The sequence below is a fragment of the Sinohyriopsis cumingii genome, chromosome 8 (assembly GCF_028554795.1).
Source record: "Sinohyriopsis cumingii isolate HCF-2022 chromosome 8, ASM2855479v2, whole genome shotgun sequence".
Lineage (NCBI taxonomy): Eukaryota > Metazoa > Mollusca > Bivalvia > Unionida > Unionidae > Sinohyriopsis > Sinohyriopsis cumingii.
This window is the reverse complement of record NC_142968.1, coordinates 99,003,897-99,019,559: the sequence shown is the minus strand read 5'-3', so window position 1 is coordinate 99,019,559 and position 15,663 is coordinate 99,003,897. Positions and strand designations below refer to the sequence as shown.

The window sequence follows — 15,663 nt, the reverse complement described above, 5'->3', positions numbered from 1 at the left end:
CCATAAGATAAGATGTTCTCCATTTAGTTTGCTTGCACACGTGTATGTCATCTGTTTGGCCTCACGACCCAGCGTAATTGACTTTGATGCTAACGAATAAATTAATAAGAGCCAGTTGTCCCTTAGCGTAATTTCCCTAATCTTAGACCATCACGGCTAACATCTTATAATTTTAGTTTTGAACGAAAGTGTTATTGCCAAACAAACCACTTAATATTAACCTGTATTAATTTTTAAGAAAGGTTTTTAAAATATATGCATGTGCCATTGGTCTATCGCAGTGAGGATAATTACCTGCTTTCAAACCAAATATAGGAGTAGGCATCTGTTTCTATTGTGAGTTACGCCACTCGTAAATACCACAAGTAATGCTATTATAGTTTTGTACAGATATTAATTTGGCACTAGCTATGGTTGTGCATATGTTAATGGATGCCTGTCCTGTATTGTTTAATGTGTGTGTCGACTTCCATGGAACTGCCACTAAAATCCGCTAATGACAAATTATCTGACGGAGCCTAGCAATGTTGAGAAGGTGCCCACTAGATCTAGTGTCTCCTTTGACCACAACCACACAAACAGTTCAGAATTAGAAATTCATGACGTATGTACTGCATCTGCTCTTATGTATACGTTGTAACGTGATACGGAATGGGTTCTCTTTCAAATGTTACATTACTAATAGTTTTATTATCCTACATGGGGTAACAATGGACATTCTTACTAACTCACTGGTAGTTCTTGTATATTTTATGAACGTTTAATAAGCTGCTAAATTGATAGGGCAAAATTAGTACGCATTTATTCCTTGGAATGTTTAAGCTTTACTAACAAAATTAAAATGTATGGGTTGTTTGTCTAACTGTTAAAGTCTTGCATATATTTATGCTTCTTTTGTAGAACTAGAACTTGAGATTGAAGAGTCAAGAAATGAGCATCAAACCGGTACCGATCCAGAAAAAGTTAGAGAGGTCCAGGAACTGCGTCACGCTGCCATGTGTAAAATCTGCTTTGCCAGAAAAATGAGTGTATGTTTTATGCCTTGCAAACATATGGCAACCTGTGCCGAATGCAGTATTCCTTTAAATATGTGTCCAGTTTGTAGAGCAACAATTAATGAGAAAATGAATATTCGTTTTGAATGAAGATAAGTTCCAATACTGATCATGTCAGCTTGGATTGTTTCTGTATCTAAACTACTGAGATTGTATCAGCCATTTAAAGGCAAATTAGGAAATGTTCAGAGTGACCATATTAATACATGTATGATCTTCTTTCTCAGCCTGTAGATTCCTCACTTGTTTTTTTACTTCTAGTTCAACGTATGTGAAATTGAATATTTGCACAATTTTAAAATTGAAAAAAGAAATAATTCTTAGACCCCTACACAGAATGTCCATAACCATGCGCCGGCCAACTGTAGTATTTTGAGCATATTGACAAGTTAATTGACATGGCGTCATGCAGGCGTCAGGTCCAATTCCCTTAGTGCTTTTCTTCCATATGTATATGCGAGAAATCTAATCTCGTCCAAAACATTTTTTATGTATAAAGTATTAAACAACGAATTCCGTACGTTTCATATGAACGTATTTGTATACACCTACACAATACAAGGATTTTCATTATATTTGAGGAATCACTTTTTTATTCACATAAATACATATTTTTGGAAAAGAAAATGAAGAAGAAAATTCATATTTGTTTTGACTGAATATGTACATAAATAATCACCCCGTGGAGTAGGAAGGGAAAACTAACTACGAAATGTAGGGAAAAGGTGGAAAGCATGTGTAAAAGAGACGCTTTGGTCTCTCAAGTGGCATAACGCAGTTCTAATGTTGTTTTTTTTTTTGTTTATTTTATTTTTTTATTATTTGTAAACAAGCAAATTTTGAGATTTTTATTTTTTATTTCTGGAGATGTGTGTGGTCGTTTTAATGCTGAAATGTCATTGTACATTTTTTGTATATTTTGACCTTTCGGAATAGGAATAACGTAATATATGTAATCAATAATTTGATATGAAAATGTTTCCAACATTAATCCTTCTCAATTCACCTGCGATTTAATATATTAGTTAGAGGTGTGGTTTCCTTATTGCTGGGTAGCAAATTATGTACTATTTGTACCCAACAATCATACTATTATAAATAATAAAATCATGCATAATAGCTAAGATATATATATATATATATATATATATATATATATATATATATATATATATATATATATATATATATATATATATATATATATATATATATATATTCAAGCTTTGAATTGAAGCTGTTTTTGACATAATCTTGTTTTCATGTATTCACTTTGCTGTGTATTCATTTTTGTTTTGTTGTTATGCAAGGTGTATGTAAGGAACATACTATAGTGAAGGTCATATAGGTCATGTATGCGTATTTATTCATCAAAACATAAATTGTTGTTTTATAATGTAATACTTTTTATGTCACAAAAGGCTGTACAGTTCTGATTATTGAACGCTCTATACTCTATATATCGGGAAAAAACTTCCAGAAGGAATGTATCGATCGCTTTTGACTTTTACAATAATTGTGGCCAAAGAATGTATCGATCGCTTTTGACTTTTACAATAATTGTGGCCAGTTACTAAACTGTTTCAAAAGTAGAGCACGTTGGGATTAATCGTCACACTATACAGTAGTACGAATATGCTTCTCAAAATGCGTAGCGCGCTACATTAAATCCAGATTGTACCGTATGACACTTTAGTTTGATCACGTCCAAAACTGGCAACCTACTTCAATATTGACTTTGACGTATGTACTTTTCGGGGCGTGTTAATAATGACCTTCAAAAGCTATATACATGTTAGAAGATCCACTGAAAGTGACTTATCGCCATTTAAGGGTGCGTATAATCAAATTCTAAAAATTACACCAATGTTACTGAAATAGTCGTTGCTGAACGCCTGGATGACTCATATGACTTTTACTACAGAAACAGTTTAAATCATATGTTTTGTATTGATACTGATGCAATAATTTCTCTAGTGTACTCCAAGTATTTAATTTCCTGACTTGCAAGTAGAAAAATAACTAAATCCTATAAGCATTCACAGACCTACAACATTTCTAAACTTAATTTTGTCGTGTCTATGTATTAATCTCTCTTATTAATCGTGTTGAATACGTTGGGGATGCGAACAATAGCGCACGATAATTATATTAATCAACGTACTTTTTATATAAGTATTGGTTTTTCGACGTATTATTTGATAATCTGACAATTTGATTCACGATGTAAGATTTAGGAAGTCGTTTCTTTATATGCGGATGAAATAATCTCAAAGTAAAGCCATTGAAATTCGTTTTCCTTGCATATCTTACAAAAACAAAATTATTGTTTTGTCAATTATGATGCATCTTGGCTCATTCTGTGAGCATCATTTTCTATTGTGATGAAGACAATAAAGTTTATTTATCGTTTGTCTTCTGCATCTATTTACATTAAGTTTTAAAGCACTAAACAGACACTTTTCAGTCCAAATATCATTAATTAAAGTTGTCCATTGGACACTAAGTCGTATTATATATAATTTCAACGAAATCTAGATCCCGTCAACCGAGAAAATGTACGATATATATATATATATATATATATATATATATATATATATATATATATATATATATATATATATATATATTCGTTCATATTTTAATACTTAAAGTGTGGGATTTAGTTCTTTATATGCATTGTATGGTTTACTGCTAAACTGAATCTATTAATTTTACGCAATCTGTGAAGCTTTCCTTTCAAGAAAGAACTAGTTTATTCGGTGACTGAGCATCTTTTTACATAAAAAATAGCTTCTAAAATTATTTTAATAACATATTAACTTATTTGACTACATCATCATCATCTACGGAACTCTTCTGTACAATACGAATTACTGTATTAAATGATTAGGTAGGGAATATACGGATACCAGTATACATCATGGTGATACATTCAAATAATGGTTACAAATGCATATTTCATTTTTACAAGGGCGTTACTAATTTGCTTCAAGTAAATGAGTATGCTAGCGTTGAAGATGCAATGGAAAACTCAACAAACCCAACTAACTGGTTTTCAGTGAGATATTTTCGTTTGTGTGTGATCTACAAATCTTTAAATATAATGCAAGGCTCCAAGTTGTCCTCTATTCAAAAGAGACAAAAAGAATTCACTACAACTTAATATAACATATAAATTATTACACCACTTGTTAAATCAATGTAAAACGCAACTTTGTAATTGTCAATCTTTTCCTTTGCTTGATTCTACATTGTAAATGTCGAAAGCAGATGACATTTTCCATCTATGTACATACGTGTGTAGTTGTGAATACACCCCCTCACTGAAAATGGACATATCCAGGAACTGGAATTGACTGACAAACAGGTCGTCCTTTACACTGAAAACTTCCGTTTGGAATGAAAGGTGCATATGATAACTGCGTTAGTGTCCCACTGGGCATAATCAGGTTTAAAATTATAAATCAATAAAAGTATTGACTAAGTTCTGAGCACCTTTTATTTTATTTGTGCTTTTCGTTTTTTAAATCGGTAGGGGTGTGTAAACAAACGGGGATATATATTCAGACTATAGTTTGCCGATGCCAACAAGTAGTATATCCAAAATGTCTCAGCGGAATTATTTCATCGGACAAAATATCATAATATTTTATATTCGATGAGATTGATTTTAGTTTATTATGGTTTGGTCGTTTAAGTTATAAGATAAACAAACGTGTGTATTTCACATCTTTGATATGCAGTATGCCTTCCGTGCCTTTCCCAATTGTGCCTTTCAAAACTGGTCAAAGAATAGTCATATTCATTCCCTTCAACCAACACTCTTTTCCACTCATTACTGTGCACTCAATTTATTCAGGTCTGTACAAGAAAATCTTCTTTATAACACATCGACACCTCTTCGTCGTGAAGTATTCCCTTGAAATTGCACCATTTTAAATCATCAAATCAAATACATTACAAACAAGATATTTCACATTTTGTTCCTGTTTTGTCTAAACACGTTTCGAAAAGTTGTACATTATCACTCTCCCCTAAGAAATACTTAATACGGTATTAATTGCATTTCATTTCCCTCAACGTTTTGCACCGATTAGCGGCTTTATACTTCGGTTGAAAGATAAATTAAATTTAATTGACTGTACTTAGATTATTACATTTGCCGCAATCCTTGTTATAAATTATGTAAATTTAAAAAATATATATTCGGACTAAGATTCTTATTCCACCACTGATATTGAATAAAACATTCACAAATCTCGATGATTCGTTCTCATTTTCATTCGCAGAGTAAATTGAAGCGTATCTATAAGTGGTAATATGGGGTTATGCAATAAATACGCATCAGCATTCTTCATTTTGTTCTGAGTCAGGGACAAACTAATATAAAGTGGCGTATGAATCCGTATCGGCCAGAAGACTTCAAAGTAGTCCTAAGCTATATCCAACTCGCGCCTTCAACTGACTCAAAAAATCAAGTATGCAGATTTGTTTATTCATATCCTCCTAGAAGTCGATTAATGGAGTATAATGCTGATTGCAACAGTTGTTTTATAATTCTCGATCATGTTGTGCTTTTGTTTTCCATTGACACTTTGCGCTTCACTGTAAGACCCAAATGTATATTCTCCTGTATCCATCGTTTTTCTTTCGAACCCAATAAATGTCTTACTTTTCGTGCTTTAGCGTCTGGCTGGTCTTGATTTCTGGAATTCTTTGACTTTTCAACATGCCAAACTAACACAGTATCTGGGTTCCCGGTTGTCAGCGGAGTCAAATCTGCGCACCTTTACGGATAAATGACATTTCATCTCTGGCCGAAATGGTCCTAGTCTTAGGCTCGGCCGACAATGGTTAGAGAGAAAACTTGCCAGTAGGTATATGTGGGCCTGTCTTTCCTCCTGGAGTTTTTCCGGGTTCTTTCTCAACCAAATATATCGACTACCATGTATAGTCTATCATATTGCAGAAATATGACGTTACATTAATAACAACCAACCAACCAGGCAATATCCCTGCAATATTACAGTATTGTATCCAATTGACTACAGGCAGGGTCTAGAGCATGGTACTGGTAATGTTTCACGCTGAATTATGCATTGACGTAGCACTGTTTCATTCGTTTCTGTGTGTGTGATTAACTCGATTAACCATTCACATTATAAAATGGACAGAACAACTTATTCTTCCCTCTTATTTTTCTCATTCTCCGTCTTTTTATTCTTCTAATGTTCCTTCTTTCTTCTGTGGGGGCACCGAGTGACCCAGTAGTTTAAATCCGAAACAGTGCCATCTCACCTCTGCTTGAGTGCCTTCGAGTCTCTGGTTCGGCTAAAGTGGCTTCGTGAGAAAGCTTGCCAGTAGCTTCTAGTGGGTCAGTGGTTCTTCCCGGGTTTTGCCAGGGTTCTTGATCCACCAGTTATACTGGCTGTCATGTATAGTATATCTTGTGCTGACAAATGTCGTTAAGCCCTACTACAACAACAACTTTCTTCTGCTTCCTTTGCGTGACTGTTTTTCTCTTTTCTTCTTCTACTTCTTGCATCTTCTTTCTCCTTTATCGTCTTCTTCATCCTTCTTCTTCATGCTTTTGCCTCCTTTGTGCTTGCTTTTCCTTCTTCGTCTTCCTAATTTCCCTCCTCTTTATCATGTTATCTGTTCATCTTATTCAACAATCTGTATCTTATTCCTTCCTCTTTCTCCTCGCTCTTTCCTCTTTATTCTCTTCGCTCTTATTCTTGTTTTTGTTAGTGTTACCTGTTCCTCTTCATTCTTCTTCCTCTTATTTGTTTATGAATTTTTTGTTTTGTATTTTTCTTTTCATTTTTTGCATTTTTATTATTACTATATGCTTAATACTTTGTTGATTTTTGTATGCCAAAGACAATTTTAAAAACACGGAACACCCTTTAAAATAGTTACATATGTACCCCAACTCTGGTTTATAACATCTACAAAAATATCTGTGCGATAAATGGTGAAAGCCAAGATGATGAATTTAGAAACAATGTCTGAATACATACGGTCATATTTGGTAGCACAGTTGTTATTTAGGATTTCGTGACCTGATAAGAAACGCATCAATAAAGTATCCAAAAATTATTACACTTAATTATTCAAGAGTAAGTTTGCAAATATATTGATCCTCAGCGAAATCTCAGAGAACGTGGTCTAGATATAATGTGAATTTAGCAGAATAAAACATCAGTAACTATATACATACATACACAGCTGGTTCATGCTCATGCGTCTCTACTGAGGCAATAGTGAAAAGAAGCAACAAAGCATTTATCTGATAAGTAAATTAATACATAGACCTTAGCTGCAGATATTATACAAATGCACCACAGAAGAAACTCTGCTTCCGCTTGCATTTCCGAATCAGGATTCATGTGAGAAATTAACATATCCAGTTTCTAGGTATTGGGAATAAAGTAGCTAAAGTTCAATATATCTAGTGTCTGTATCATATAATGGCCGTCGCATATTAAATAGGTGGGTAACATAACTAAAATCGGATCTGAGCTTTCGTTAATTTTGAGTATTCATCTTTATTTATTTGCCACATCTATTCACATGTGTCAGCCGGTATATCAATGATACTCAGTGATTTATCTATAGACCTTTGTTACTTTTTTCTATCTTGCCTGTGACATGATTGAGTCGTATGTTCCACTAATTCAACGGAGTAACTCTTAAGGCTGCTATCTGAACAGAAATTCTTTTTAATTGCTTTAAATGTTCTATCTTGGCAGAATCTCTGTCTCTATCTTCATTTTATACCTTACATTAGATACACTCTCATGATCACTCTTTTTTAATCTTGCAAGAATATTCAATTTCAGTGAAATCAGTCTCCCAATCAGATATTCGATGAATACCTTCCTGTCATCTCCACATTCAAGCTGAAGAGAATAAAGAACTTCAGGTCCGCGAGAATATATGTGTTGAAACTGAAATACAGTTTGAAAGAAAACCATTCTTTGACGACATTATACGAGTCGTTGTTCGCATATCGGTTACGTTTTGATTGTATGTAAAAATGAATTACAATGCAGAGACCTGTTAGACATAACATAATTTTATGATTCTTCTTCTTCTTCTTCTTCTTATTATTATTATTATTAGTATTGTTGTTGTTGTTTTAAGTAGCATAACCATCATCGCCACCATAAACTAATGGTTTAGGAACTATCACTGCATGTGCATATCTCTCTTCTTACGCTCATATCAGTTTCAACTCTTACGGCTAAATTTCAAGAGGTTTCTAATATGTCGTTTCCCTCACTATCTTAGGTCGAATTCTCAAGATCGTTGTTTATACAGTATCACATATAATATTTACAAGCTAACCCACCACCACCACCACCACCACCAAAACAGCATAGACCAAAACAAAACACAAAAGGACAAAACCTCTTTAATTTCTGTCAAGTGTGTGTTCAACAAGTCATTCAATCCAGGAGTCAGCGTTTAAACATGTGATTTTATATGTTGACATTTATTTCAGAAACACTTATTATGTGCTTACATGAACATCAATTTGTGATGTAAGTTATGTACCCTTGCAGCACGTTACGCTGGGCACATATCCGCTGACATTCCTGGGTTGTTTATAAGTGTATAGAAATGTGCAACTACATTTCTTCTGTTAAAAAGTGCTAGTTAACGTAATCTTAGGAAATAAAACCAATATCTTAACAGTGGTGTAAGGCGTGACTATCTTTATCAAACTACTAGCGGTTTTTTATTTTCTTGTCTTGCTAATTATAATGCATGCACCAATCTGATGATACGTTAAGTTTCAACTTCAGCTGCTATTTGTACAAACGTAACATATATGTGTAACAGGATGAAGTTAGGTTGTAGTTCGATTTAACAAAGATTCAGGAAGCAACTTTCTGAATGAGATTTGTATTTATAAGGCAACTGAAAGAAGAATGAATCTGACACCATACTCGTGCGCATAAACCCATCAATGGCATTTAGAGAATGGTGCGCACCGTGCCAAAGAACTGTTATAGTTAAAATTATATAATCCCTAACCGGAACTAATTAAGACGCGTAACTTAAGCGAGTAATCATTCAGAATGAACCTATGAAACTTATAAACAAAATATGACTGACTTATGGATCTATCGCCATGGATGATGAATGTTTAGAATTTGCTCACACATATAATCAACTATCACTAAGAGTATCAACGTATAACATTCCTACAAAAATATCAACAAATATCTTCCAGAAAAATGATATATGTATTAATTATTATCACTCATAATGATACTAAATTATTGATTTCATTCGTATTGTGATATTGAACATGGATAAACAAAATCAAACGTGTATGTCGTGTCGTCCGGCCGGTTACACATTTCTTGTCCAATGGTCACATAACCACTAAGCATGGCACACCCCTCCCAGTCTGTGGAAGGTTCCCTGGACAGCCTCTGTATTTTCTGAAGACCCATAGGTGCTGATATTTTGGTCCCTCACGTTCAATGCGCTACAGTCCTCCTAGCCAATATCATCAAACACAGAAACATACAGGTTACCCAGAGTTATAAGACTCCTAATCCAAACTAAGCTAAATATATAATGAATTGAGCCCTTTATTACATGAGACACGGTTATGTATAAATGTAAGGGTATACGTTGCGGATCAGCACAAGAATTTGCTTGGTTGCATATCATATCATGCAATTAGAACTATTGCACTGGAGTGTAATTATGATAGGATTGTTCACCCATGAATCTGTGTCCTATCAGTATAGACCAACTTTATATAACAACTTTAACGTAACTCATCCTTCAATGCATACAGCGCATAAATGAATTCAATGGGTCTCTCCGGTTTAAAATGACTATATTGGAACAGATATAGTTTATCTGATACCCTTGTGTTACATGAAAAAAGTCGGATTTACTATAGAATTTAGTGACAAAATACTTAATCGTTCAATATACCCAGCAATTATATCACATAACACCGATAGCATGAACAATATTATATTTTTATATTGCACATGCATCTTTCTTTCGTTGGGATATATCTTTTTCAACAACCGGTCACTTACTGGTCTGGTTGGGCAAAGAATACTCTAAGATAATTTGCTAGGCAGTTTTTAGTTGTTGTTTGTTCAGGAAACAATCCGTAAAGGTTTATGTATTTTTCTACATAAAATAAATACATGTATTGGTTTGGCACACAAGCGGAAGCACTTTTACATTGAACCCATATTTGGGTGTCAGGAAGCGATCCGTAAAATTGTAAACCAAACTATAAGTAAGAAATCTTGCCAGTAGTTTCACAAGGGTTGGCGGTTCTTCCTCCACGGTTTTACTGGCGGCCATGAGTAGTCTGTCATGTGCTGGAAAATGGCGGTATGCACAATAAGAGCAACAACACTATACGTATATTTGTTATGGTCAAATCAACAGCCAAGAGAGCTTAAGGTAATCGAGCCTAACATTGCACACACGATGCTCGTGCACAATGATGTGAAGTTTACTCAGTACTTTGAAAAGGTTAAAAACGAAAACAAACCGAATAACACCGTCCGGGCATAAGCAATGGGCAACTCTTCCCCTCTATGTACTGTAGCAAAACTGCTTCTAATCCGTGTTAAACATATATGTTCATTCTGAATACCAATGATTTATTTAGTTCTTGAGGCTTTACGATTCTTGTACCAATCAATTGTCCAGTACTATTCGTTTAAATCTCATTCATCCCATTTACCACAAGAAACTTTATTGGGTTGCCATTTTCCATTTATGAACATCTGTGAACTAGCTACAGCGGCGAAATTTACAAAAATGATTCGAGTAAACGAAACCCTGTGAACACAAAGAACGACCAAATTTGTTTTGGCTTCTGATTTAGGGGCATCAATATTTCAGGGTGCGTTTTCACTGCCTAGACCTGATAATTAGATGTCATAAACATTCTAAGTTAAAATAAGTTATGCTACATTTGTTGGGTCTCTCTGTGAGGTAGGTCTCTCTGTGAGGTAGGCCTTGTGGAGTTAGTCGAACAGATCAATTAATAATGAAATATGTTCCTCCCAGTTATGCGTGTACAGGGTCATATCATCAACGACGCTATGTTTTCCATAGCTTCATATTTGTATGTATATATGTATGTATGTATATATGTATGTATGTATGTATGTATGTATGTATGTATGTATGTATGTATGTATGCATGTACAAGCCAAGGTCAATTCATCGCATTACTTGCTATATAATGCAACAATATATCTTTACAAATATCGAAGGACCTGACACGAATAGCTTTATACGTTTAATGGAAAAGCAAAACGAAAAAATCATTCATCTTAAAAAATGTGACATTTCTGATCAATTATATATCTATATACAAAACAGTAGAAAACAGTTTTAACCATTTCCAATCTGCCAGATGTGCATTTTCTACATAAATGACACATATGCGTGCAGTAGTTGAAGACTGAAGTTATAAGACATTTATATATATTTAGCTAAGTATCAGACAACAACTAGTGGCTGAAATGTTTCAAAATGTTTAAGTGTCTTGCCGCTTTTTGACAGTTGTTGGATACAGGGTTGCAAACATTTAGTTGAAAGTCAAGCACTACTCCAAAGAGTTTTACATATTCATCATAAGCGACTTTGATGGCTTTCTATAATGAAATTTCGTGCCGACTATTGGCTAAAAACCAGTTAGTCAACTTCTTCATCTCATTCTTAGTACAAAAATAAGTTGTCCTTGATGTATGTAAAATATGATGTTGCTATCAGTTTATTATACAGTGATGCTTATATAATGAAGTCAAAATTGTCGTTTAGAAAGATAGTAAACAGCATATATGTCTTTTTCATTTTCTCTCCATCCCACCCAGCACCACAGCTTATCAAGGATAATCTGCGTATGCATAATCGACGCTTTTATGTGTAAAACGTTTATCTGAGTCACACTTCCAAGTTCCATTTGTTGCTGCTCTAGTCTGTTACTTGTTAACTATTTTTAACAACGAAATCAGTTTCGTTACCAATCTAAATTTCAATGTTCTGATCCATTTAATGCTATGATTTGTAAAAGTAACTGGTTATTTTGTTTTCTTTGCTTACGTGGACATTAGTGCTTGTTATACTAAACTCTAATTGTACCCAATATAAACCCGAATCTAATAGAAGCATAAAAATACAAAATCTTCTAAGAACGTCCTAGATCAGAGAATCACAACTTTTGACACATCTGCAAAGTTGAGAACTTTGTGACCGGTCATATAATGACATTTGGCAAGGCAAATTCCAGTGATATGTAGGAATCAAGTCTTCATCAATATGTAATTGATCTGAGTGTACTGAAACGATTTATTCTTAAACCCCACATTATCCAACCAAATTGATCCCATTAATTATCGGAATATCTGGGATCAGAAATATTTGGATCGATATGTATATCGTGTAATATGGTATCTCGCTGATTGTGATCGAAATCCCCAATACTATCAACTGAATCTGAAGGACTGTTATTGATATATCTATCAGACTCTATGTTCTCGGAAGGAACATAATCAACGTTTTTCTCACGTGCCAATGCATCTGCAGGAACAGACGCGGTATATTTGTCCTGTTTCCCGAAGTGGGAAGGGATTGAAACATCGAGTGAACCATTGTCTCCCTTGTAACCTGAACGAGTAGGATTTGTATATCCATTAAGGTTAAAAGGATCTGAAGTAACAGGATGTATGTAGTCGTTGCATTCTACGGGATGTGACCATCTTGGATTGATATATTTATTGAATTTTGCGGGACCAGAAGCAACAGGATTAATATATCCTTCACTTTTTACAGAATCGGAACAGCTTGTTTCAATTTCCATGGGATCTGAAATGAAAGAAAGGGAGTATGCGTCCAGCTCTTCAGAAAAGTGGTGTCTTGCTGTTATGTTCGTAGATGGATCGACGTACTCTGTGAGTTCCACATTAATATCGTTTTCAAGGGCAGTGCAAAATTCTCCTCTTACGTTAGTCACAATTGTCCAGTAATGTTGCGATAAGGTTTCCTCTTGATGGCTTTCGCCTATATCAGAATGTGCATTTATGGTATTGTTTGATACTCGGGGTACACGTGAGCTGGAAAAGAAAACAATTCAAACCATAAGATTGCCATAAAATGAATTAGGAACGAAAGTGAAACGTGGAAACTTTATAAATGAAGCAGCAATTACATTTCTTGTCATTCAAAGGGCATCCCTGGATATAAATTAAAATTGTTTGTAGCGTCATTATTTGATACGTATGATTGAAATAATTATTTAATAGCATGATTAAAAACTGTACCACTGTGATTCAAGTATGAATGATTCATACTAGCGTATATTATTATGGACTAAAGCCATTATCAAATCATTCCATAACGAACAGATCAGTCACGTTGGGATATATACTTCCTTATCTAAGTGATTTCCTTGGGATAAGAAGTACTCATTAAACTAGTTATATTATTTAAGGAACTATTATTTAAGAACCAGTTAAATATATACATGAAAGTTTTAGTAAATTTGCATCAGCACAACCTTAACCAGCAGGGATTTCTCTTTCTTGCAATATGTACAGATGTTCACTCTATCAATCTTTGTCACACGAACACATACTGAGACACATGAATAAATATAATTTGAGCAAAGTAGGATGTAAAATTCTGAAATATATATCCATACAACAATGATATAATAATGACCTATAAAAGGCCCATATTCTTGTTTCGTATACTTTCCACAATAAAACTACCTTATAAATGTGTCGAAACATGGTATTCCTAAACAATATCACTTTATTGTTGAATCCCATTAGTGTAGACCTTGAATGATTTACTTAAACGTATCCTACACTGAATTGAACAATGTCCTTTAGGAAGTTTGTTTTGTTAGCATTTTAATAGTTAACATGTATTTCAATTTGTGATGCGGGTCACCTTTCCTGTTGATGTCATTCAATCCCAAATCGTATTTAATCGATTAAAGTAATGCATTTAAGCAAGTCTCTTGACAATGATCTCACTTTCAGACGTGTATTAGGTCAATTTAGAAACACGGATTTTCTTTGTCCTTTCTTTGCCGAACTTGAATGGTTATTGCATGTTCAGATGTTCAGAGTCACCTTTTAACACGTGATCGGTGTAAAGATACGTATATATATATATATATATATATATATATATATATATATATATATATATATATATATATATATATATATATATATATATATATATCTGTCTGTGTGTGTGTACAATAGTCCCTCAGAACTATGTATCTAAAAACACGTTTATTCTAAAACAATGTAATATTCCTACATGTAGAATGTTTGTGTCATGCTTAGAAAAGAAAACCAATTTAAGTACCAGGGTATATATTTCTTCCGTAAAACGCAAACAACAGCAGCAATAACCACAATTCCTCCAATGCCTAGAATAACTTGTAGCAGGTAAGGAATCGATAGAATGTCTGAAATTAATTTTTGGTTTTGTTAGAAAACCAGAACAAAGATGCGCATGGATATGTGAATAACATGACCTATTCCAATAATAAAGTTTAATTTTATACACTTCTATCACACACTAGTATTGAGTGATGTCGCATAATAGATCATTTATATTAGAAAATACATTATTTAAGTCGCATTTAGACTTCACTGTGTCCACTATGTATTTGTCATACCCATACGATTCAATATAATTTTATTTTATTGTGCAAGTAACGTGCACTTATGTATATGTAGATGTTACAATCCAACATTACGAAAAATTAGGCTTGTCTGTTCGAAGTTTCTATTTTTGTTGGTGTTGTGGTATGGACAAATACTTGTTTACGGCTTTCATATTTTTAAACCAGTCTTCATATCATATTTTATATAATATTTTGAACTAAATCTTAGACCCAAAATTTAAATTAAAATATTAGCTTTTGCATTTGAAACCTCTCTCGACGAAATTGAATTTTACGTATAGATCATTTTTATTCCTTGATGTATGTTCTTTTCTGCACATGCCATTGAGCCAATTGATTGATATCAAAATATATGGACAGAAAATGCTTTCTTACCCATGATAGCAGCTTCTCTATTCTCGTCTTTGTCTACTGGCGTTGTTGTTTGATGAATGTCCTCTGCAATGCATACAGGTGGTGCATCATACGTAAACAGTCACAAAGTTTCTTTGTATAGAGACAGATTTAAATACATAACATAACAAATGAAAGTATTATTGAGACAAACGATTGTTGAATCTGCAATCCTTTTATTGAGACGGATTGAGTTGCAATTTGGAATTTATGTATAGCTCAGAAATGGCGCATATTCTCTGGGATGTGCATTTATGTTTAGAACAACTATCACGCATACACGGAGGAATAAGTAATACATTCTCCTTGAATATTATTATATCAAACATTGAGGTACATCTACATATTTAGAAAAGTTATAAATCTTTTCTATATATGTAGTTATGCACCACACTGCTTTGTTAATAATACATCCGTTTCTAATGACGTAGTTACACTGTCTCGCTTTTCTATGTTTATATGTTTATATTACATTAATATTGTGCAGAAAAT

At 33.7% G+C, this 15,663-nt stretch overlaps 2 protein-coding genes across 4 annotated transcripts in view; one reads left to right on the top strand and one right to left on the bottom strand.

The window, feature by feature from the left end:
- LOC149794223 (uncharacterized) overlaps nucleotides 1-5,322 on the top strand; it is an 81,765-nt gene extending 76,443 nt beyond the window's left edge. For all 3 annotated transcript variants that reach the window (XM_089968337.1, XM_089968338.1, XM_089968336.1), the window contains one exon: nucleotides 901-5,322. In XM_089968337.1, coding sequence (XP_089824463.1) covers nucleotides 901-1,145 — 245 coding nt within the window. In that variant the 3' untranslated portion in view covers nucleotides 1,146-5,322. The remainder of the gene's footprint in view (nucleotides 1-900) is intronic.
- Nucleotides 5,323-11,354: 6,032 nt separating this feature from the next.
- LOC149794222 (hemicentin-1-like) overlaps nucleotides 11,355-15,663 on the bottom strand; it is a 71,481-nt gene continuing 67,172 nt past the window's right edge. Inside the window, exons 14-16 of the mRNA XM_089966546.1 lie at nucleotides 15,154-15,216; nucleotides 14,454-14,556; nucleotides 11,355-13,183 (exon numbers count right to left, since the gene is read on the bottom strand). Coding sequence (XP_089822672.1) covers nucleotides 12,460-13,183; nucleotides 14,454-14,556; nucleotides 15,154-15,216 — 890 coding nt within the window. The 3' untranslated portion in view covers nucleotides 11,355-12,459. The remainder of the gene's footprint in view (nucleotides 13,184-14,453; nucleotides 14,557-15,153; nucleotides 15,217-15,663) is intronic.